General features: G+C 47.4%; 2 protein-coding genes across 3 annotated transcripts in view; both read right to left on the bottom strand.

Annotated features, from left to right (window-relative positions):
• Positions 1-5797: 5797 nt before the first annotated feature.
• Positions 5798-11911, bottom strand: Acr (acrosin). Of its 2 annotated transcripts, none has more exons than XM_035439203.1 (5): positions 11734-11911; positions 10636-10842; positions 10148-10431; positions 6972-7117; positions 5798-6415 (listed from the first exon to the last, which is right to left on the bottom strand). In XM_035439203.1, the coding sequence occupies exons 1-5, from the start codon at positions 11808-11810 to the stop codon at positions 5813-5815; spliced, it is 1317 nt and encodes a 438-aa protein (XP_035295094.1). In that variant the 5' UTR covers positions 11811-11911; the 3' UTR covers positions 5798-5812. The 2 variants fall into 2 exon arrangements, with proteins under 2 accessions (XP_035295094.1, XP_027252104.1); XM_027396303.2 differs by having other exon boundaries at positions 6174-6407.
• Positions 11912-19849: 7938 nt separating this feature from the next.
• The window catches only part of LOC100755144 (SH3 and multiple ankyrin repeat domains protein 3), a 59781-nt gene continuing 56117 nt past the window's right edge, over positions 19850-23513 (bottom strand). The window contains 1 exon segment of the mRNA XM_027396297.2: positions 19850-22317. Within this exon segment, the coding sequence (XP_027252098.2) occupies positions 21729-22317 (589 nt within the window). The 3' untranslated portion in view covers positions 19850-21728.

Here is a 23513-nt window from a genome sequence, read left to right as displayed (position 1 = left end):
TAGAGTAAAACTCTTCCTAAAAGGAAAAAAAATAGTTACTATAAATGATTATTAAGCTGCCCACACACACACATGTGTGTTGTAATTTTGGGCAACATGAGCTCATGAGCTAGCTAAATGCTCTACCACCAAACTACATTCTAGCCCAGTATTTCCTTTTATGTAAATAGCTTTGTTGAGATAGACTTCATGTACTAAAAAATGTACAGTATTGATTTCACATAGCTGTCATGTATTAGGTTTCCTCAAGGCAGAGCCTGAGAAGATAATTTTTAGATGGTCTACTGGGGCTGCTTTCTCAGATGACTGAGGGGAACAGAGAGTGAGGTGAGAGACCAAGCAAGGTTTTGATCTCAGCTGGAGGCCAACTTTACTACCACCTCCAATGCCAGTGAAACTCTGAAGGACAAAATGTCCCAGATTTGGTCCTGCCTGAAAACCAGAGGACTGTCAGCAAGCGCATGAGACACAGGAGACAGCTTGTATATCCTCCAGGGCAAAGTGGCTCCACTTTAGCTCAGACATGTTTCCTGGGAAAGGAGAAACTGCATTTATCCATTAGCACTAGTATAGGGGTAAGGGGGTTCATAAGATACCAACTACTGCCCAATAGCTGTCATTATGCTTTATGATTTAGCTAGGTTTTGAAGGGACCGAATTAAATAGACTAAATAGGGATGTAATGCCTGATATGAAATTCACACGACTAATCAACCATTCAGTGCATTTCATACTGTCACAGTGTAGTCTAACTGCCAAGTCTACATAGTTCCATCACTCCAAAGAAAAATCCTTACTAATGATAAGTCTATATTTCATATAAGTGAAAACATACAATGTATGACTTTTTGTGTCTAACGTCTTCCATTTTCAAAGATTCATCCAGAGCAGGGCATAGTGTTGTGCCTTTAATTCCAGCACTTGGGAGGTGAGTGCCAGGTCAGCCAGGGCTATATAGAGAGAGAGAGAGAGAGAGAGAGAGAGAGAGAGAGAGAGAGAGAGAGAGAGAGAGAGAGATCCATGTATCATGTACTTAGTTTCTTTTATGGCAGGATCATGTTCCAAAATGTATATACTCAACAATTTATTTATTTACTGATAAATATTGAGCTGTTCGCAAATTTTATCTATTGAGAATACCATGGAGCTGGGTGTGGTGTCACACACCTTTAATCCTAGCACTCAGGGTCAGAGGCAGACAGATCACTGTGAATGATGGAGGCCAGGCTGATTCACATAGTGAGTTCCAGGATAGCCATGGCCACAGTGAGTCCTTGTCTCAAAACTTAAAAAAAAAAAAATTGTAAATTTTATCACAACTGGATCAGCATAATCTTAGGCATTTTAGTAAACTATTATCATCAAACATATATCACCCTTAAGTCCCATTCTCCACAGACCTTATATAATTTATTCAGACCTATGGCTTGGTTTTGTCCTTTCTGTGGTTTGAATGAGAATGGCTCCCATAAGCTCATGTATTTGAAAGCTTGGTTACTAGTTGGTACAACTACTTGGGAAGGGCTTAGGGAGTGTGGCCTCTTTGGAAGAGATATGCCACTAGAGGTGGGTTTTGAGATTTCAAAAGCCCAGTTACCCCTCTGTCTGCCTCCTGCTTGACAAAAAGGATATAAGATCTCAGTTAATGGCCCAACACTCTGCCTACCTGCTTCCTTCCATATTCCCCACCATGACAGTCATGAACTCACTGTCTTAGTTACTATTGCTGCCTTAGTTACTATACATGAAACACCATGACCAAAGGAACTTAGAGAGGAAAGGGTTTATTTGCCTTATGCTTCCACACCAGTGTTCATCACTGAAGGAAGTCAAGAAGGCCAGGAACCTAGGGGCAGGGGCTGGTGCAGAAACTATGGAGGGGCCACTTACTGGCTTGCTCCACATGGCTTGTTCAGCCTGCTTTCTTAAGGAACCCAGGACTACCAGCCCAGGTGTGGCCCCATTCACAATGGACTGGGTCCTCCCCATCAATAACTAATTAAATGTCCAACTACTGGATCTTATGGAGACATATTCTCAATTGAGGTTCCCTCCTTTCAGATGACTCTATCTTGTGTCAAGTTGATGTAAGACTAGCCAAAACACTCACCCTCTGAAACTATAAACCCCCGATAAAGTCTTTCTTCTATAGGTTGCCTTGGTTATGGTGTCTCTTTATAGCAATAAAACATAAGTCCTCATCTTTTATTTTTCATTCCAGGGACAAAAATCTTATTTTACTACATAAAATGAATCCTTATCTGAAATACGTTTTAAAAACACATTTTACCAAAAGCATGAACTCATATAGAGAACGTCCTTCTCTATAATTCCCTCATATACATTTACTATTTCTTCCCCTAAGTAAGAATCAAATCCAAATAACATACATGGCACATTATAGCCAATTAAGATTACCTATACACCTACTTTTATTACCAAGCTTTTTTCCTGTTGCAAGTCTCATGCAGATTTTTCTCCCCTTGGACTTCTATGTCTTTTTTTTCTCCCTGTGATTAGAAAAAACAAACAAAATTTAACAAAAGCCTTGGGCCCATTATCAAAATTACTTCAATGTGAGAGGTTCTCCCTGCTAACAAGGCAGAAAAGAAAGCATATCCAGCGCCAAAATTGTCCACATTAGCCCTGGAATTGCAGTTTAAGATGACAAAGGGTATTTATCAATGTCTTCTAATCCTCTGCAAAAGTCATGCAGATATTACTTCTTGTTTTCTTTTTAAGACAGGGAATTCCTTCTTGAAATGTCCCTTCTCCCTGCATTTTCCTGCATTTGTAGTGTCAATCTGCCTCTAGAATCTTCTGTCCTTTCAAACCTCAATCTTTTGTAAATTTTTTCTGTGTTTGGCCAGCTGTTCCTTACAAAATGTAACTTTACCATCCCGTGTCCCAATCGATCTTTTATATTTAATGCCAGATACTTCCTCTGATTTTTAGCCTTTCTAGAGACACTGTGGGCCATTCTGCTTATTGTATACTAAAGGTTTTATATGTAGTCCAGGACTGGAGTACTAACTTTCCAATCCCACTTATGGCCAAGTTTCAAAGATCTCTCATGTGGCCTCAATGAACTCACTGTTATTATTCCAGGTGTGTTGTTGAATGGGATTTTAAAAAAAAAAAATCCCTTGTCCTCACACCCTACCCAGCCATAGCACTCCTTTTTTATTGTTAATTTTGAGGGGGTAGATTTATGAGTATTTTGCCAGCATGTACGTCTGTGTACCATGTGTGCTTTGTGCCCTCAGAGTCAGAAGAGGATGTCAGAGCCCCTAGAAGTGAAAATCACTGGTAGTTCCACACCATATGAGTGCTAGAAATCAAATCCAGATCTGCAAGAACAACAGTGCTTTTAACTGCTGAGCCATTTCTCCAACCCCAAAAAGATTGTGACCTTCACTTGAGCAGGAACATTATCTTTTTAACATTGTGTATGCCTTTTGCCTACATGCATGTATGTGCAGACAGCCCTTCTTAGCATCCGCTCTGTTCACCAGAGAAGGCAATACTCAATATTGCCATTAACTCAGGCCAGGTATAGAGTTGGGGCCCAGGGTTTCGATCCAATTAAACAGACATCACATACTGGTGTTCTATCAAAGGCCTTAGTTCCCTTTATAATTTAAGACCTCTGGACTGGGAAGGGGGATGTTGACAATACTACACTGGATCACAGGCTTTAGAAGACATTTTATCCTTATTGGTCTCAGATCCTTTATACTTCTGCTTTCCCAAAGAGGGAACCTGGTTTCCTGTCCTTGTCATGTACTGTGATGTCTTGATCAAGAGACTCAACCACCTCTCTTTTCCTATAGTGAAGATTCTTGAAAAACATCAGAAGCCATACTTAACTCTTGGAATTTGTGTGGACACCCTTACCCCACCTGCACTCTACCCAAACTGCTTTGTTCCACACAGAAAACTGGAGCCGCAGATCAGGGATCCACACTTGCTTCCCATTGGATTAGACATTTCAGTACTCTCATGCAACCTCCAGGGTGTCCCACCTCCAAAGCAGTATTAACACTTCCAAGTTTGGTTGTTTTCCTTCTTCTCTTGGTTCAGAAGCTCTTCCCAGAACCTCAAAATTCACCCTAATGGACTAAATGGGGAACACCAGACAAGGAATATTCATTTCTCCCTTTCCCAAATCCTCTCCAGAGTTACTCAAATCCCCCTACACTGGAGGTTTCCCGTGTTCCCCCTGGACCATCGGTTTTCCACTTTGAAGGAGCCTGTGACTGACATCTCAGCCACATTCTCACCCTCCGAAAAAATACCCAACTGCATGACAGTACTCTATAGTCCAATTTTCTTACCTTGGTTTGTGCACATAAGTTACCTGGTTGCCGCCATGCTCATTTGAGTCCCTTATCTCGACTGCCGATTTATTTTCCAATTTGGGTTTCCATTAGGTCAGGAGCTTGGTAATGTATCCATATCCAGGGGCACTGCCTCAGGCAGCAGGATGCACCTCCCAGGGTGGGAATCAGGTCCCAGGACCTTTGGTCACAGAGAAAGAGCCTCTCACATTGGGTGCCAGGCTTTTAGAAATAGGTCTGGGATCCCAAGAAAGTGACCATACAATCCAAAGTGTGTCTGTAGAGCAAAAAGTTTTACTTCTACACACAGGCACATGGCCATGCCAAATCAAACAGGCAAGCACACCCAGAAGACACCCTACTGGGTTTTTATTCCTAATACAAAGGGGTCAGAATGTGGTTTCACACTCTTACTAATTCCAAACAGCACAGTTGAAAAGCAAAGTACAACCTTGAACACATTGTGATTTCAAGAAGTGCTGTCTCTCTCTGCCCTGCCATCTTTAAAAATACAAGTAGTTAATCCAAACACCAGGCTTGTTTCTTGAACAGAGTGAACAGCAGAACAGAGCCCACCAGGACTTCTTTCCCAGGGCTTTGCAAAACAAATGTGATCTGGCTGAAGGCCGACCCCAGCCTCAGGCCATGTGGGGCAAGTCTGATGCCTAGACTGGTCATCCAACAGCCACTTTGAAGAAACTTCAGCCCTTGCTCATGCCTGCTGGGCTCTCTGACCCTTGAGAATGCTTCTGGCCCTTTCCTATTGGTTCTGCATATCTTTGTATCATTAAAAAGGCTCAAAACTGGTTTCTGTCCCTTACCATGGATGTTCTTAAACATCTAATGATAGTAAGAAAGCCATTCCAAACTCTGGTGCACCCGTAAGATACCCCTCCCCCACTGTTATTCCTGGAAAGGTTTAGCATTTAGTTCTGATGTGCTTGAATCCAGGAACTAATAGATTGAGCTGCAGACCAGTAATAACCCTGAACAGGTGATGTTTCATCAGCCACAAGGAAGGTTATTTGGTGGTGGACACTGGTTCGGGCTGCCAATCAGCCTTGTCATTCCTTGTGCTCTGAGGAGCCTGGCCTTTCACACAGAAGCATCTCTGTGGGCCAGTCCCACGGTAGCATTAAGAGAACATGGCCTCCTAGTGAAAGCCTGTCCCTTCTTTTCCGGTCAGCTCAGCAGGTAGAGCTTTTTCATCCCACTCTCCAGTTACATAAACAGAAGCATGCAATGCCTGCCAGCATCCAGCATTAAAATTCAACGTTAAAAAAACCAATATGAATGTATGAGCAATTCCATTTTATTGGAGGATGAAGGAGGGAGGGGGATAAATTTGATGGAGGGAGGTTTGGGTGGAGTTGGGGAAGGCATAAGTCCAGAAAGCATGTCCTCATGTATATATGTATAAATATATATATATATTTATATACAAATATATGCTTTATTTCATTTCTCTTTTCTCAGGGATGAAGGAGGGGCCCGCTGCCGCTGGGTGTGTTGGAGAGAGGCCCAAAAGTGGAGTAGTGGTGGTAGTTCGCTTGTCCATGGTAACGTGAGGATTCGTGTATAGGGTTAGTCCTCACCTTCAGGGCCTCTATGAGATGCTGTACACGCTGGGCAAAAGAGAGTGTTGTGCGGTATCTTGTGTGAAGTGTACCAAAAGTATAGGGTACAGGTTGCACTGGGGTTGGGGGTAAGGGTTCGAGTGATGATGGTTGCGCTTGGCTTTGAGATGGTCGGTGCATCAGAGGCCGAGATGGTCGTGGCCGAACTGGTCGAGCTGGCATGTGTTCGAAATACCAAGGAGGGTGAGCAGGAGGAGGGCGGAAAGAGACGACTGGTGGCTGAGGAGTAGTAGTAGGCTGGGGAGGGGTGGCTGGTTGAATCAAGTGCAAGGCATTAGGGCCGATCTTGGAAGCAATCCAATCCAGGTAGTCCCAGGTGGCTGTGTAGACTCCAGGACGTTTAGCACGGGCACAGCCTACCCCCCAGCTCGTGATTCCCACGACCACAAAGGGGCTGTCGACGTTGTCTCTGCACATGAGAGGCCCACCACTGTCCCCCTGTCCAGAAGGACAGAGGGGTCACTTTCAGCCTGAACCACTCTCCCTTCCCAGAAGGGTCATGGGGCTGTGGGAGAACAATGTCTGTAGCCACATAGTTTCCTGCAGCTTTACATACAACTGGTAAAGTTAGAGCTACCAATATCCATTGGGATGTGAAGGGCAGGGGGACGGTCCTGAGATGCCCTGCAATAAGATGAGCCCACATGTACATGCATGTGACTTTAACTGCATGCATGAACACAGTGGCTTTGGGTACTTTGTCTTCTGGGGAAGAAGAAAACTATAAGGATTGGGTTTGGGCAATGGATTCTGTGTGCTAATGTTGGGATCAAATGCTCAAGTGTGATAATTGGTTCTCAGTAGGGACAGATGGTAGATAGCATCCCCATACTAGTTGTGATGGTGGATGTTAAGAAAAGGGTACCAGGGGAGGAGTCACTGAAGTGGGCCCTTGGGTAAGGAGAGGATGAAGATCAGGGGCGTAAAATGAGGTTTTCTTGGGGACTAGGATCCCTAGAGGGAGCCAGGGATCTGGGCACCAGAAGGAAGTTACCTGGCAGGTGTCAATCTTGCCTTCAGGATAACCTGCACACACATTAGTTGATGTGACACGCCCATTGTACCACTGGGTTGAGTTACACAGGTCGAGGTCAATGAGATCCACACGTGCCTCCATCAGGACAGGCGATGGCCTGGGGGCTGCAGCCAGGCCACACAGTGGTCAGTGCTCAAGGAGGACATGAAGAAAGCCCCGCCTCCTCCCCACCATGAACCTTCATCCATCCTATTTAATGCTGTGGTTAAACAAAGATCCCTCAGGCTCACCTCACACTCAAGGGGAGGAAAGGCAGTGAAAGGGCAGGTGGGGGTACAAGTAAAAGGAGTTTGCCTGGATGAAGAAAGGAAGGATTGATGATGCCTAGATTAATGATAGATGAGGGATTGTGGAGGTTAGTTGTAGCTCTAACAAACACAACTAGTATATACCAAGCACTAAGTCCATGGTCCTGTTACTCCCATTTTGGATGAGGGACTGGAGCACCACCCACCTCCGTCAAGAATTTGGCCAGGATTGCCCCTCTCCACACCCATGACTGAGACACACCTTTCATTCTCCACTGTGTGTCTAGAAGTCACCCTCCCTGTTTTTTATCCTCCATTAGGACTCCTCCACCCAGCTTCAGACGGGATCCTCCCATGTGTCTCAGATCTGCTTTGAGGAGATTTTTGAAAGAGGAGAGCTGAGTCAGGGCCTCATTCACTACCACAGACCCTATCGTGGGGGTTAGAAGAGACACAGTTACGCTTCAGCTCATGCAGCCAGCGTGCATCTGACACATCCTCAGAACCAACACAGCCATCGTCATCACATGCAGCCAGCAGGGCCCGTCTGAAGCCCCCTCCCTCGGCAGTGTGGGTGTGGATGTCACGGGCAGCACAGACGTGCAACACCCTGATGCAAGGCACACGCAAAAGACAACCATGAGCGTGCAGGAGGTAAGATGGAAATGCATGGAGTCCGGATATGCAGGGCTAAACATTCAGCAGGCAGGCAGTAGTATCTGCTTAATACATGTTTTCTGGGCTTTGGGTATTTAAAGGATTTGGGGAGGGTGCACGGGGATGTTTTATTTCATTTTCTGTTTTCAAGGGAACGCCCACCTTTCCTCACAGCCAACCACCAGTGAGAGGTTTATACAAGCACTGTTCCTGAGGTGGGATTGACACTAAAATAACAACAACCCTAACTTGCCAGCTATTAAGATAACTTTTCAGGTCTCTGGCTGTGGCCCTGGTCTCAAATGTCACAGACCTCACTGTGAGAAGCCAGGTGTTCTAAGACAGAATGTTCTCAATACCAGACAATTTAAATAAGAGGCCTTTAAGCACTCAAAATCCCAGGGAAAGGAACAATATCTAGGTAGCTCTTCCAGCCCCAAGCACATATAAACAGGCCATGGGAGTTTGGGGCCTGGGGATTTTTAAGACTGAGCCCTTTATAGGATATATGTGTTTGCAGGACAAAAATGAGAGATAACCGCACTAATTTAAGAGGATTCTAGAACCAGAGACCAGCTACCCAAGGACCACAAGAACACAAACTGCTTGTATGATCAGAGGGAAGATAAGACAGGGCTGAATAGCACGTGTCCTCATGCTTAGGAGCCACAGACACCAGCAGATGGGATGGGTACCCACTGGGGAGCTCAGATAGCTACCATCACATGCCAGCAAAGGCCAGTGAAAAATAAAGCAGCTAGGGTTAAGACCCTCTTCCCCGAAGGACAGGACAGACAGTAAACCTCTAAAGCAGTGGTTCTCAGCCTTCCTAATACAGTTCCTCATACTGTGGTGACTCCAACCATGAAATTATTTCATTGCTATTTCATAACTATATATTTCATAACTATGTTACAAATCGTAATGTAAGTATTTGGGGAGACAGAAGTTTGTCAGAGGAGTCATGACCCGTCACGGTTTGAGAAACACTGCTTTAAAGAATTAGAACACCTCTAGGAAAAGGGAGTAGGGGAGCAGGAATTCCAAAATTAAAAGGGGGAGCTGAATTGTACACCCCAAACGACTAAATTGCCTAGAATTAGAAAGCCTAAACTTTCCAACATCAAAGAAGAAACTGACGGCTCAGCTAATTTCAACCACATTTCCACATCCTTAATGTGACAATAAAAATCTGTACAACTAGTTATGAAAAGCTGAAAGCACTGTCCATGAGCAGGAAACACCTTCTCTTTGGCTTTGTCCACTGACAATGCCCTGCTGCCTGATGTTGTGACTTCAGGGTATGACATGTTACTTCTGGTACCAACAATGGCCCTAGACTTTAAGGATGAGGGGAGGTTGTCTGGGACTGAGGCTAAAACTCTGGAGTCATTAACAACTCTAGAACATTTCCTGTTTCCTGTCTATGGAAGACAGTCCTCTACTCACCCAGTGTCATGTGGGCAGATAACATTGGTGCATGCAAAGGTCTGAGCCAGGGAAAAGGCAGACACTTTTAGTAGGACAGGGCAGTTATACCCATCTTGAATGACAAGAGATCTGCTGCACAATTCCAAGGGCCTTGAACTAATGACCCAAAGAAAATTATACCCACTACCTACATCCTTCCCAGTCTACATAGAGAACATCAAGTAACTTGGAAGGAAATGGTGAATCTTGGTGCTATGACTACCCAAGGAAGAAAAAAAAAATGCCTAGGTACCTGTTGCTGATGGTGAATTAAGGCATCCCTGAGACCACAGAAGTTGGAGATGCTCAACTCCAGAGTACAGCCCTTCCGTGCAAAAGTAAGGAAAACACCCTGGCAACAGAGCTATATCCAGAGGTCTTTTGCAGATACTGCTTCGGTTTAAGCTTCCAATGCCCAAAGTCTAGCAGTTGGGCCTCCAGATGATAGACACACACAGCTTTGCTATGTCCTAAAGTATGTCAAGGCTCTACTTGTACCTGCCACTCAGCCTTTTCCATAGGTAGGCTATTGTCAGTCATGCCCTCCGACAATCTGGACACCATGACCTTAGACACTGAACTCAGCTTCTCTCACACTGTATTCTCCAGTTATGAGCGGGCCTATGGTAGGCTCTACTCACGATTCCATGAGGAGAACTGAAACAGCTCAGCCACACACCGACACATGACCCCTGCCATGAAAAGACAGCAAGGAGAATGGGCACAAGTACCCACCAAGGAGCCCCCACCTATACTCACCCTTCTCTTTTATGTATCCCCACCCAGTCACGTAGCAGGTCTGGGGAATTTTGGGAGGACCAGCCTTAAAATGAGGTAGGCAGCCAGGCCCAATGAAGTCCCCACATGCAACTGGAGGAGTGATCTTCAGGAGAGCAATGTCGTTCCCCTCTGTCACAACGTTGTATTTTTCATGAATGACAATTTTCTGCACATATCTCTCCTGCAGAGGCTCTCTCACTGGCTTGTTTCTTCCATATTCAATTTCCTGTGCTCCAAAAACCAGTCTCCAGTCATAGACTTTTCTGTGGGCACAAAGGTAAGCCAGTCGTTCTCATTTACAGACTGGCGAGACAAAACCCTGTGGTGAGAGTGACCCTCAGAGCCCTGCCAGAATCTGGTTACCGTGTGGCCCCAGAGCTCCAGAGACCCTGGGCATAGCCCCTGGGGAATGTCCCTTTCCATTAGGAGTACTCTGGAGGCCTCCCTCTTTTGAGTCCCACACGTACTTTTTGTTATCGAAGCAGTGCGCAGCTGTAAGCACCCAGTGGGAGTTCAGTAGGCTGCCTCCACAGGCGTGGTACCTGCGGCTGTTATGGGACATGAAGATCTGTAGGCTGACCATCCAAGGCCAGGCCCCACGCTCTGCAGCCTGGCCTCCGACAATCCGGATACCTGCTTGTGGGTTCTGCCTGAATCGTAATCCACAGGGGCCACTGAGGAGAGACCAGGACACTGCTCAAACCAAGAAGAAGCATCCAGTCTTTGTACCTCACCTGGGGGGAGGCAGGGACATAGGGTTGGGAAAGATGGGGAGGAACTTTGGGAAAAGAGAGACAATCAAGGGTGGGTATACAAGAGGCCACAATCTTCAGGAAATATTATACAGGCCCTAGAGGTATTGAGGGATCCCTGGACATAGTGGTAGTCAAAAGCGCTATGGAGGCAGAGGGGTGTAATGATTTTCAAGGGCCAATCTTGGATGGGAAGACTCAAGCAACTGTCACATGATTAAGGAAATCTTAGGGCTATAGCACCAGGTTGGGACAAAGTAGCTGCAAGCTGATACAGTGGCACAAGCACTGGGGTCACACTAGAAGCAGTGGGACTCCCGAGTGGGAAGTTCTGGTAACTATGTCACAGTGGAAAGGCTCCCAATAATTTTGGAGCTGTTTGCATTGTGGGTCCATTAGGAGTAAGAGTCATCAGGTAGATAGATGGCAGTGCAAAGGCATATGATACCTTTGAATTCATGCATAGGTGATTTACCTCAATTGTCCATAGGAGAACAGGGACAAAAGTCTAGGACCCAATGCGTGAGAGGCAATGAAGCCAGACACTGGAGAAGCAGTGGGAAGAGAGCTAGGGGTGAGGGATCTCTTTCTCTGGGAAACCATGGGAAGCTGGGAGCCAAATGATTATGGGGTCACGGTTCTGGAAGCAGGGAGGGTCTGAGTTGGAGAAGTGGGTCACAGGAACTGTGAGACTATCCAGAGCCTGCTATGGCTAAGCTTACTGCTTATCCTAGCACTGAACAAAGGGAGTCTAGGTAGGACCTGTCATTCATAAAATGCCCTTAACCCCACCAAGGTGCCCCCGACACTTACTCACACGTGATGTTATCTTTGGCAACCACGGACACTGCCAAGACCAGCACAACGACAGTTAGGAGCATCTCTACCATACTCCTGCCCTAACCTGGCCTGCAAGCTGTGACCTCACAAAGCTCCACAGCCTTCTGGCCAATCAGCAAGATGATCTCCCACCCCCCCCTCAGCAGTTAGGCCAGGCAGGCCTCCGTGGGTTAACTGATTCATGCTGAAGTGACATGCCAGCTTCCCGCGTAAACTCTCCTACCCCAGGGTGACAAGGGACTCGTGTGCAACCCATTCGCTTTGTCCTGAGACCTTCATTCCTCCTTACTGAGTCTCCTGAAGCCTCACTTTATGAATGTTGGAGATGTGCTCTCTGGGGGCTGAGCCACTACAGACTGATGGACTGCCCAGCAGCTTGGCCCTCCTGTAATGAGGTATGTGCACGTCTAAGGGAAGTCAGATTCCACTCTCTGACAGATCTTTGGTACCTGGTGGAAGGAGAAGTATATGTCATCAGAACACTTTCCAGTAGCCATTTTGAATTTCCTTGACGTGTGACTTCAAAGCCCACCTTCCTGTCCACTACTGAGTTATCACAATGTTTCCTGAAGGTCTCCAGTCTCTTCTTTTGAACTAAGTGCAGACACATGTGACTGTCACCTGTACTTGAGCAACAGGAATTTTCAAGACTGCATATCATCAAGTGTCTTTTTTTTATATATTGTCAGAAGATCTTATGACATGAACATCACATACCATGATGTTGCCCCTTCCCTGCGATGTCAGAAGGCCTCATCTCCTCTGAGTGTAAGCTCCCACCAGCCTGCCAAAGGATACAACGGTCACATCCCTCTAAGGGTGTCACAAGATGCTACCTCGCCTACCCACCAAGACATTTTTATCTCCTCCTGTATGTTGAGTTCTTGGATTATGGAATGATCTTGATTTCTCCAGGTATTTTCTCTAACTAAATGTCATACTTTCTTATATAACTTTTAGGTCACATCTCCCTATGCTGGCCAATAGAGTCTTGAATATCTTACCTGAGCATCAGAAAGCTTTTGACTTCCTCTCCCAAATGTAAATACAACTCCGCCTTTTCCACATGAGGGCCCAAGGTCTCATTTCTTCCGTGCTGCGTGTTCTCTACCAGAATCAAGAGATCTCATATCCTCTACCTGAATAGTGAAAGAGTGTACCCTAACTATTCTCAACTTCCATAAGGAAGTTTCAGAAGTATCCATTTCCCCTACTAAGAAGTCTCCTCTCCCTACCTAAATGTCATATGCTTTTCCCTCCTCTCCAAAATTATCTGTCTTCTCTACTCTGTCCAAAATTACAGAATCCCCTATCTTCTATTTGAGTGCAAGGAGGTCTTACATACCCTATCAGAGTATCACAGGGCATCGGAACTGTGACACTTTACCTGACGATCTTTACCTTTATCCAGTCCTTATCTGACAATCAGGACTCACCTCTTCAGGTGTGCATCTGGAGCAGGGATTCTCAACCTGTGGGTCTCAACCCTTAGGGTCAAATATCAGAGATCCTGCATAGCAGATATTTACATTGCGATTCATAACAGTAGCAAAACTACAGTTATGAAGCAGCAACAAAATAATTTTGTGGCTGGGGTCACCACATGGAGACCTCTATTAAAGGGTCACACACAGCTTTAAGAAGGTTGAGAACCACTCATCTGGAGGTCTCATCTTTTCTCTGTGAGTGACCAGAAGGTCTCATCCTCCCTCTTGGGTTAGAAACACATCTCCTCTACTGAAATGCTACGAATTTTTATCTTTCTTACCTCTTCACCAAGTATTTTCATCGCCTTTGCTAAATAATCCTGATTTCCATCCCCCTCCCTTTCTAGGGCTGAGTTCTGAAGTCTCTACTTTTAGCCTTGATGCTTTTTAAAATTTATTCTTTTGTTTAAAATTTTTTATTTTATTTGTGCTTACGTGTATCTGTCTATGTGACTATATGCTGTGTGTATGGGTACCCTGAGGCCAGAAGAGGGCACTGGATCCACTAGAGCTGGGGTTACATGCAGTTATACCTGTTAGCCAGAAGAGGGCACAAGATCTCATTATCAATGGCTGTGAGCTACCATGTGGGTGCTGGGAACAGAACTCAGGACCCCTGGAAGAACAGCCAGTGCTCTTAACCTCTGATCCATTTCTCCAGCCTTACAGGCAGTTATGTCCAACATGGGAACTGGGAATCAATTCAAGTCCACTGGAAGAACAGCAAGCACGCTTAATCACTGAGCCATCTCTCCATCCCAGCTCTGATGCTTAAGAGCCCTGAGTGTCCCAGTGCCTATTCTCCTTCCAGATCAGATGCCCCAGGTCTTTACCAGGAACCAGTAAGGCCTCATTTCCACTACCTGAATGGCAGAATGATTTAACTCTCTTATCTCAGTATTGAAATGTATTCTCTCCTTATATTCTAACAGAGAATATATCAGAAAAAGAGAAGATACCAGCTTCCAAAGCCAGTCAGTGGGACATAACTTCAGGGGCCTGAGAACCTCCTCTCTACTGCAAACATGGGCTCTCACTTGAGGCTCTGCCCTGTGTCCTAACCTCTAAACTGGAATAAGAACAGTGTGGCCTATGGGAAAGGACCTCAGTTCTAACATCTACTTTTTAACCACAAGATGAGTCTACTTTGTCAGTGGGAGTAGTATGCAACTGATCCCATACAACAGCTAACGGGACAGGGAAGGCATAAAAACTACATAGAGTGCCGAGGCCTCCTCATTGACATCCACGTTCAGGGGTCTGGATCAGTCCCGTGCTGGCCTCAGTTTGGGGTCCATGAGCTCCCCAATGTCCAGGTCAGCTGTTTCTGTGGGTTTCACCAGCCTGGTTCTGACCCCTTTGTTCTTCACTCCTCCCTCTCTGCAACTGGGTTCCAGAGTTCAGTTCAGTGTTTAGCTGTGGGTGTCTGCCTCTGCTTCCATCAGCCACTGGATGAGGGCTCTAGGATGGCATACAAGGCAGTCATCAGTCTCATAGGGGAAGGGCATTTAGGGTAGCCTCTCCACCATTGCCTAGATTGTCATTTGGTATCATCCTTGCAGATCTCTGGAAATCTCCCTAGTGCCAGATCTCTCCTCAGACCTATAATGGCTCCTTCTGTTATGGTATCTCTCATCATTCTCTCCTCCACTCTTCCCCGACTCAACCTTCTGCTCCTCCATTTCCTCCTCTCCCCACCACTTCCTTCCTCTCATTCTGCCAGCTCCCTTTCCCCTTCCCTCATGCTCCCAATTAGCTAAGGAGATCCTGCCCCTTCACCTTCTCCAGGGTCCATGCATTTTTCTCTTAGAGTCCTTATTTCCTAGTTCCTTTGGTGATGAGGATTGTAGGCTGGTAATCCTTTGCTCAATGTTTAAAATTCATAGAGTGAGTACATACCTGGTAGTGGATCAGTATTTACCCCTGGTGTATGAAGGGACTTTGGGAGCCCATCCCACATGGAGGGATGCTCTCTCAGCCTGGACACATGAGGGAGGGCCTAGGCCCTGCCCAGGATGATATGACAGACTTTGGGGAACTCCCATGGAGGGCCTTACCCTCTCTGGGGAGCAGAGGGGGGATAAGATGGGGGGTGGGGGGTGGTTAGGAGGAGGGGAGGAAGAGGGAGAAGGGATTGACATGTGAAGCAAGCTTGTTTCTAATTTCAACTAATAAAAAAAATTTTAAAGGAACTACATAATCGAATTTAATGAAGATTAACATTCCTTCCAAGATTCTTCATTAATCTGTAGGAATGCTGAATGTTAATTTTCAAATTCACATCTTCAGTGAAAAATTTAGACCAATGCTCAGCCTTCAAATGACAAATACCTCAAATTCTTTTACATGACTCTAATCTTTTTTGTAATTCTCATGTAAACTGACATGACTCAAATTCTTTTTACATGACTTCCACTTGTTAAGAACTAAATATGTTACAGAAACAAAAAGTTGTTTGTGACTCAAATACCCATATGCTAGCAGAACCTCATGATGGTTTGTAGTCCCAACTACTCAGGAGGCTTCGGCAAGGGGAGGATCACAAGTTCAAATCCTGCCTGAGCTACAGAATGAGTTCAAGGCCAGAAAGGGCCAGGGGACAACTACTGGAGGACCATGAGATTTATCTCTGTATGTCATAAGTCCACTGACCTCTCCTCTACCTGAACATAAAGAAGTAGATAAGTCAACTTTGGGATTCTCAGGAACTTTTGACCATCACTGGGAACTTCTATCTGGATCACAAAGATAAGTTTCTTCTCTGGGTCAGGTGGTTTCCCTCCTGCATCAGAGTGTAAGGTCTCTCTTTCTCAACCTTTGTTAGATAGTAAGTCTCACCTACCCCATAGGAAGGTTAGTCATTTCTCACCAGCCTGAGAGTTAATAGGTTTCAGCTTAACCACTGACTATTAGAAGGCCTTTGGTTTTACCTGATGAGCAGCCCCCAAGGCTTGGGAAATAGCCAAGAAATGGAGAGCAACAAGATGGATCAGCATAAAGGTACCTACCACCATGCCTGATGATCTGATAATCCCAGGACTCACATGACAGTAGAAGAGAACAGACTCCCACAAGTTCTCTTCTGACCTCCACAGGCACAACATGCACACAAGTTAACACGCATACACACAAAATAAATAAAAATGCAATAATGTGTTTTAAAGACAAGAAATGGCGCCGGGTGGAGGCAGTGGTGCACGCCTATAATCCTAGCACTCGGGAGGTAGAGGGAGGTGGATCTCTGAGTTTGAGGCCAGCCTGCTCTACAGTGAGTTCCAGGACAGCCAGGGCTACATGGAGAAATGCTATCTTGAAAAACATAATAAAACAAACCGACAACAAAAAAGAATGAACTCATTAGTATAGCAGATAACAAATCAGTATAATAATAATAATAATAATAATAATAATAATAATAGTTTACAGATAAAAGGTTACTCGGGCATTTTAAAAGAATTTTAATAGGCATAAAGTTGCAAATATAACAAACACTTAGAAACTGCTTTTGCTTGAGCCCACAAAGTAACTAAAAGCAGAATGGAAACCTAGCATCTCTGCCTTCATTTTCTATGTCTGTTTACTTTGGGTCAGACACCTGCCTAACACTGCCCATAGGGATATCAATCAGTGTCTAAAAACCAGTGGTATCTACCTATCTCATCTCAGCCTTCAGGCTAAAGGCTGAAGGCACAAATATTCACTGAGCCTTTATCGTGTGTGTGTGTGTGTGTGTGTGTGTGTGTGTGTGTGTGTGTGTGTGTGTGTGTATATTGCTATCTGTATGAGAACTCGAATGCCCCAGTACATGTGTGACTATTAAGAGGATAATCTTGGGTATCAATCCTTGCCTTAGCTTGTCTAAGAGTCTTTTTGTTGTTTGTCACTGTGGATGCTAAGGAACCAGCTCGTCAACAAACTTCTGGGGACCTGTCCCTGCCTTCCACTTCTTGTTATAGAAGCACTGAGAGCACAAGCACTTGCTGTTGCACCAGCTTCACATGGCCTCTGGAGGTTGGAACTCGGGTCTCCCTGCTTTTGTGACATATACTTTTCCCACTGACCCCTCTTCCCAGCCTCTTACTGTCAGTTTTATATTGCCTTGCTCCAGACCCCAAAAAGGGCCCCTGAAGGTCTCCATTGTTTTAAGCTACCTTGGATGCTTCATACAGCAAAGCCCTGCACACAGATCACTCATCAAAGAAAAACACACATCTGTGATGGTAAGACCTCGCCCTAAAGTGGGAATAATCATCATATTAGGAGAATCTTTCCATTGCTTCCATCAAGCATTAAGTACTGCTTTTGCCTCCTCAGAAGACTTAAATTTGAGACAGCAATCCATCCAGTAGATAACCCAGACTTGAGCAGGCCTGCTTAATAGATATACTTCTTGCCTCCTGACCCATATAAACTTAAAGTTGGTTCCCCTTCTCAATATGTCACTTGGTTAAATCTGTTTTCTCTACTTTTCCTCCTCTCTCCCACTGGCACACTGGGACAAGTGGCCCAACTGCCTGATGGGGCTCCCAGAGATGGGGCTTCTGCCCTATATTTAAACCCAGAATTATTTAAAAGGGAATTTTTATTTTAAACATTTATATATGCAATTTTGTGGTATAGAAGCCTTGATAACTACTTAAATGTATGGTGAATGTGTTGAATATAAACTTCAAAATCAAATATAGTTACCTAGTTTAAAATATTTAGGAAAAAATAAAATAAAATATTTAGGAAGTTAGCCGGGCAGTGGTAGCCCACGCCTTTAATCCTAGCAGTAGGGAGGCAGAGGCAGGTGGATCTCGTGAGTTGGAAGCCAGTCTGGTCTACAAAGTAAGTTCCAGGACAGTCAAGGCTACACATGAGAAGTATGTAAAGACTGAGTCTGGGGATCTAGTGTCTACATTCTAGATGATTACAAGCCACTGCAGAATGAGTCCACCCCAATTCTAGAATGGGCTATAAGCCTGGTACCTGCCTTAGGGTTATAGTGACTAGTGAGGTGTATTGCCCAACCAGGTTTAAATTTGTCATTAAGTTTCAAGGAAGCACAGGCATTTCAAAGTGAGTATGACTTTAGGCCACCAGACCTTCATCTGCTACTTGAAGCTACCTGGGACACCTTCTTTCTGTGGGTAAAGAGGCCTGGGGCCTCCCCTGCCATCTGGGATTACTTCTACTCCCCAATTTCCTAGCCAGCTCCTTCCTTGTCCTACTCTTGACTCAGAGATGACTTTTAGAATCTGCCATCCGTGTTCATGACGCCTGAGCCACTAACCCACTCGCCTTTCCTCCCTTCAGGCACGTGCCATCTCTCAATCCCTTAGCTCTCTCTCCAACTTCTTGCTGAGTGGGATCTGCCTACTCGCTCTCCTGGCCGCGCTCATGGCTAGACACCTGTCCCATGGCCACAGAGTGTGGGCTCCCCGCCACGTGATTGGCTGGTGGACAGCTGGCTGCTCACATTGCCTGTCATCGTGCTCTTGAAGGTCAAGTCTGTGTTCAGTGTATGGCTCAGAGTAACAGGAAAAGGTCTTGAGAAGCTAGCTCTGGCCTTGGAGGGAGTAGAGATGACCCAAGGTGAGAAGCACCAGTTTCCTCTGATTTGAGACAACACCAGGAGCTGTGAGGTCCGACCTGAACTCCAGAAAACTCAAAACAAGGAGAGTTCCCGGAAGAAGGGATGCATCGCACAGCCAGGAAGGGTGGCGAAGAGTGGGCAATCTCGGTAGGAAGTGAAGGTGAGTACACAGTGAACCTTGAAGTGTCACCACAGTAGTCAGGGACTAGAGCAAAAGTGGGAACAGCCAGTAGGCCTGAGACAGGCAAGAGAGAGTGCAAGGGAACCCTTCACCAGCTTTCATTTGCTGTCTGGGAGGTGGGTGGCTGGGGGGGGGGAACAGAAAGTAGGAATGAGCCGGAAAACCACTGCATCATCAACCCAGGGGGAAGTGAGCCCAAACATAGCACTCAAGGATGAGCACAGTGGAGGGGATGTGGGGTTTGAAATTGAAAGCAGATTTTATAAACAACTAGACACTAGAAGATGGTTTCCAATCTTAGGTTTAAAAGTGGGATGGGATGTACTTTCAGCGGTAAAATACTGGCCTGGGTTCCATCCCAGCACCAGAAGGGAAAAAAAAGAAGAAAAAAAAAAAAACGTGACAGGGATCGCAGAGGACCATCAGTCTAGAGGTTGTCACCCAGGGCTGGAGAGATGGCTCAGCCATTAAGAGCACTTGCTGCCCTTGCAGAGGACTGGAGTTTGGTTCTTAGCACCCACACTAGAAAGCTCACAACTGTTAAGTGGCAGCTAACTTCCCAGAGCATTCTCACACACATGGGCATACACTTGCGCAGATGCAGACAGACATAAAAATATGTTTGAAAGTGCTACCTCGTGAGGTGTTAAACAGTCTGCAGAAAGCCTCAGCCAGAGTCTAGCAGTCTAGAGTAGGTTGATCTAACAGGAAGACCTACAAAGGATTGCTCCAAATAATATTTCTGAGTACACTGGGTCAAGGCTGTGGGCTTGTGTGATTTGTCTGAGCAGCAGGCTCTACTCCCTAACCCTAAGCAAGCAACTGAGACATGGTTTCATTTCTTATAAATTTATTACATAATATTATAATAATTATTATTAATAATAATAATATAAGAAACATAGATCTCTGTGGGGTGTATCACAACGTCAGGGTCAGGAGGCCTCAGGACTGGAGCAGGGGGTGAAAGCCCCCAGATGGAACTCCATACAAAAGGGGGAATGAAGCAGAACTGACCCTGTAAAGTTAAAAACCCAAATTGAACAGAACCAAAAACCCACAGGTAAATGTGAGACTGTGTATGTGGCAGTCTGTTACAGTGACTGCTGCTGTGTGTGTGACCTGGTCTGTTGGTGCGAGGGTTAGTGGGTGTGACTCTGTCTAGGGAATGGGGCAGGTGGGTCAGCACAGACCGGCGTGCCAAGCCCCTGGGCCATGAAAACATCTGTTTTCTGTCTTTTTTTATTTTTTTTATTAAAAAAAGCTAGAAATAGAAACAGAAACTTGTGAGTGACGTGGATGGAGCTTAGTCCAGACTCCAAACCCTATGTTTAAAAATGCCCCAGGGCCCCCCACCCCACAGGTCATTGCTGAGTGTGAGGAGTCACAGTAAGGGGGCCAGGGTACCCTCAGGAGCCTTTACCTCTCTCCAAGGGCTGTTGTGGCCTGATTATTAGTGGTCCCCACAATCTCTTTAGAAGCCCAAAGAGGGTACTGTCTGCAGGGGGCCCTTGAGGCCTCCCATAGCTGACAGGATTCACCAAGAAACCCTGCTTAAGCTGAGTGAGGCTCGGGGAGCAGTCTGAGCAAACAGCGCTTGCGACCCGATCCGAGAGCAGCCTTTCTTTGGAGAAGACAGGGCATTTTCACAGGCACACACCCACGCATGCACCCTGTGCGAGCTTCCGCAACCTCCCACCCATCCACAACAGCCCCTGGGGACCACTCCACAATCAGGCACATACAGGGCACCCATGCGCTCAGCCACACCCAGTTTTCACAAGCACACAGGCGTGCACACACATATGTGGCACACACAGAGAGCAGGGATGGGGAGTCTTTGGGGTGCGAGGCAGGGAGGCTTCTCTGCTGTAGTTGCCCAAGAAGTGGAAAGGTTAGACCCCTCCTTTGGGAGAGACCCTGTGAAGATGATGGCTGGGGTTTGGGTTACCGGGGCCCAGCCCCAGGGCAATAATCTCCCAGGCCACCTGGCCCTGCTAGTGCCCAGCAGGCAATGCCTGCCACCCGTCCCCCTGAGCAGCACCTAAAGGGTGGGTGGGGCATACTATAGCTCAGCAAGGGAAGGGGGCTGAGCCGGGGTCCCCAGGGTGGGCTGCCAGGACCCTGGCTAACCCCAGGCCAGCTGGAGTGTCCCCTGCCCTGTATGGGGTGGCAGTGAGGGGCCGGAGATGGAAGACTGGGCAGCTGTGGCGGGACCAGCGAAAGGACTAGAGGGGAAGAGGGTGGGAACTGTTACGGACAGAGATATTTGTTCCTTTTCTCGTTCCAAATATAGAGTGGATTAAAATATGTAAAACAGGGGGCTCCTTGCCCCCCATCGAGAACCCCAATGTCTCCCCCCTCCCCCCCCCCGAGTCACCAAGGCGTGTCCTGACCTCGCATGCTGGACTAGGTTCCCCCTCTGGGAGAATGGCCACCAGGAGCTGTGAAGGAGGTGGTCAGGCCAGAGCACCCTGCCCTAACCCCCTTCCACCCAGCCCCCCTGGTCCGCGCCCTTACTGTGTGCTGGGTGGGGTTCAGCGGCAGGGGAGGGCACTAAGCAATGTACAGGGCAAGTCTCCAAGCAACAGCAAACAGGACGAATCATGCAACATTCCTGGCCCGGGGCGCCGTGGTAGGGGGCGAGCCGAGCCTGCGGCCTGGAGTAGGGGTGGGAGCCCTGCCGGCAGGGCGCAGCAGGAACGGGGGAGGGAGTGCGGCGTCAGCTGCCATCCAGCTGCCTGAGCGCACGCTCGATGTTCATGCGGTGGCCAACGCGCGTGACGCCCAGCTCCACGAAGTCGTCCTTGGTGAGCGCAGGCAGGTGTGCGCCTTCGATCTCATGGTCCTCGAAGCGGTCTCGGTGCTCGCCTAAGTGGATACTCTCCAACCAGTCGCCCACATCGAACTTGCTCCAGAGCTGCAGGGGCTTCTGCTGGAATGGCCTACGCGGGCCGGCACTGGGACCAGAGCCGGGAGAAGGCGAGGGCAGCGGAGATGGCGAGGGGGAGCGGCTGCGCGCACTCACACTTCGCACCACGAAGCGCACTTCCTTGGGTTCGTGCGGGATGGAGAGGCTGGACGACTTGAGGATGGTGGGAGGCGTGAGGCCGAAGGGCCGCCCCGCGCCTCCCACGCCCGCCCCCAGCCCCTCCACCCGCTCCAGCGATGCGGGCTTCACTGGGCTCGGGGCTCGTCTCGCCACGGGGTACCGGCCGCTGGGCCGCACCGAGTAGGAGGCCCCTCCGCCCGGGCCCCCGGGGCTGCGCTGCGCTGAGATGGTGCTCAGCTCACCGAGGCTGCTGAAGAGCCTGCGGAGGGAGAGTGGGTGAGGGCCAGGTGAGGGGCGGAAAGTAAAGTCGGGGTGGACAGAGGGGAGCAAAGCCAGGAGGACTAGGGCTGTGGGAATATCCTGTGGTCACTCTTTTTTAAAAATCCAAAGGGGGGGGGGGGAATCCTGGTCTGTGCCTTGATCTGGGAAATTCTTAGACTGACCAGAATCTAAGGAGTAAGACTAGTCCCCCACACAGCTCTCCATGGAGGCCCCAAGGGCAGTTCACCAAAGGAAAGAGTTTCTCATGGACAAGAGCTGCTTGGCCTTCCCTGCCAGCCTCTAACACAGTCTCTGGTCATGGGTTCCATCCACAGATGCTCTGGACTGTAAGATCAGAACATCTTGACCACTCCCCACATTCAGGTCTGTTCTCAAGCATACACAAACCCAGAAAACCTAGGCCAGATTCAGGGATGGCTGAGTTATGGTAAAGGCTGGCTGTGGCAAAAGACCAAACAGGTCCATGAACACTGGAGACAAACACCAGGTAAGGGTCACACCCACAAGAGGTTGCGCCAACAGCACACCATAAACAGGAAGGCAATCTCCCTGCCCAGAAGAGCACACCACAGCAGCAACGGTGACTACATGTGCTGCAGACATGCAGCAGTGTGACAGGAATGTGGTAGCACAGAGGCAGACACACAAGGCAAACGGTACCTCAATTCCCAACCTCACCTGGCAGGATCGTGGACGTCCAGCCCTGCCCCAGCCTGGCTGGCTGGAGGGAGGCCAGCCTGAGGTGGCTGATCTACAGGAAGCCTATTCCCATAGCCTTCCCATCTCTAACCCTAACTATGGCCAACAACAGTCTCAGTAGCGGTCAGTAGCACCAAAGCCCCACAAAGCCATGCAGAGCAACCCGGGGCAGCCAGGCACAGCATGTGGTCTGCAAGAGGCATGGGATGGGCATGCTCACTTACACAGCCGGCACTCGGGACCACCGCGCAGCTAGACAGAGCAGCCACATGCAGATAGATGGGCAGGAAAGAGCAATGAGAGAGAGTGTTAGCAGGCCAGGCCCACAATGCCTTCAGTCACAACCACACAATGGGCAGCCAGGTTCAGGGACCCCTGTGGGACACTCTATGGAGGTTGGAACTCAGAAGGTACTGGGGAAGAGAAAGTGCCTAGGAGAGCTAGGCTAGAAGGAGTCTGATTTGCCTGCCCTAG

This window comes from Cricetulus griseus, chromosome 2 (genome assembly GCF_003668045.3).
Source record: "Cricetulus griseus strain 17A/GY chromosome 2, alternate assembly CriGri-PICRH-1.0, whole genome shotgun sequence".
NCBI lineage: Eukaryota > Metazoa > Chordata > Mammalia > Rodentia > Cricetidae > Cricetulus > Cricetulus griseus.
This window is presented reverse-complemented; position numbering and strand designations above follow the sequence as displayed.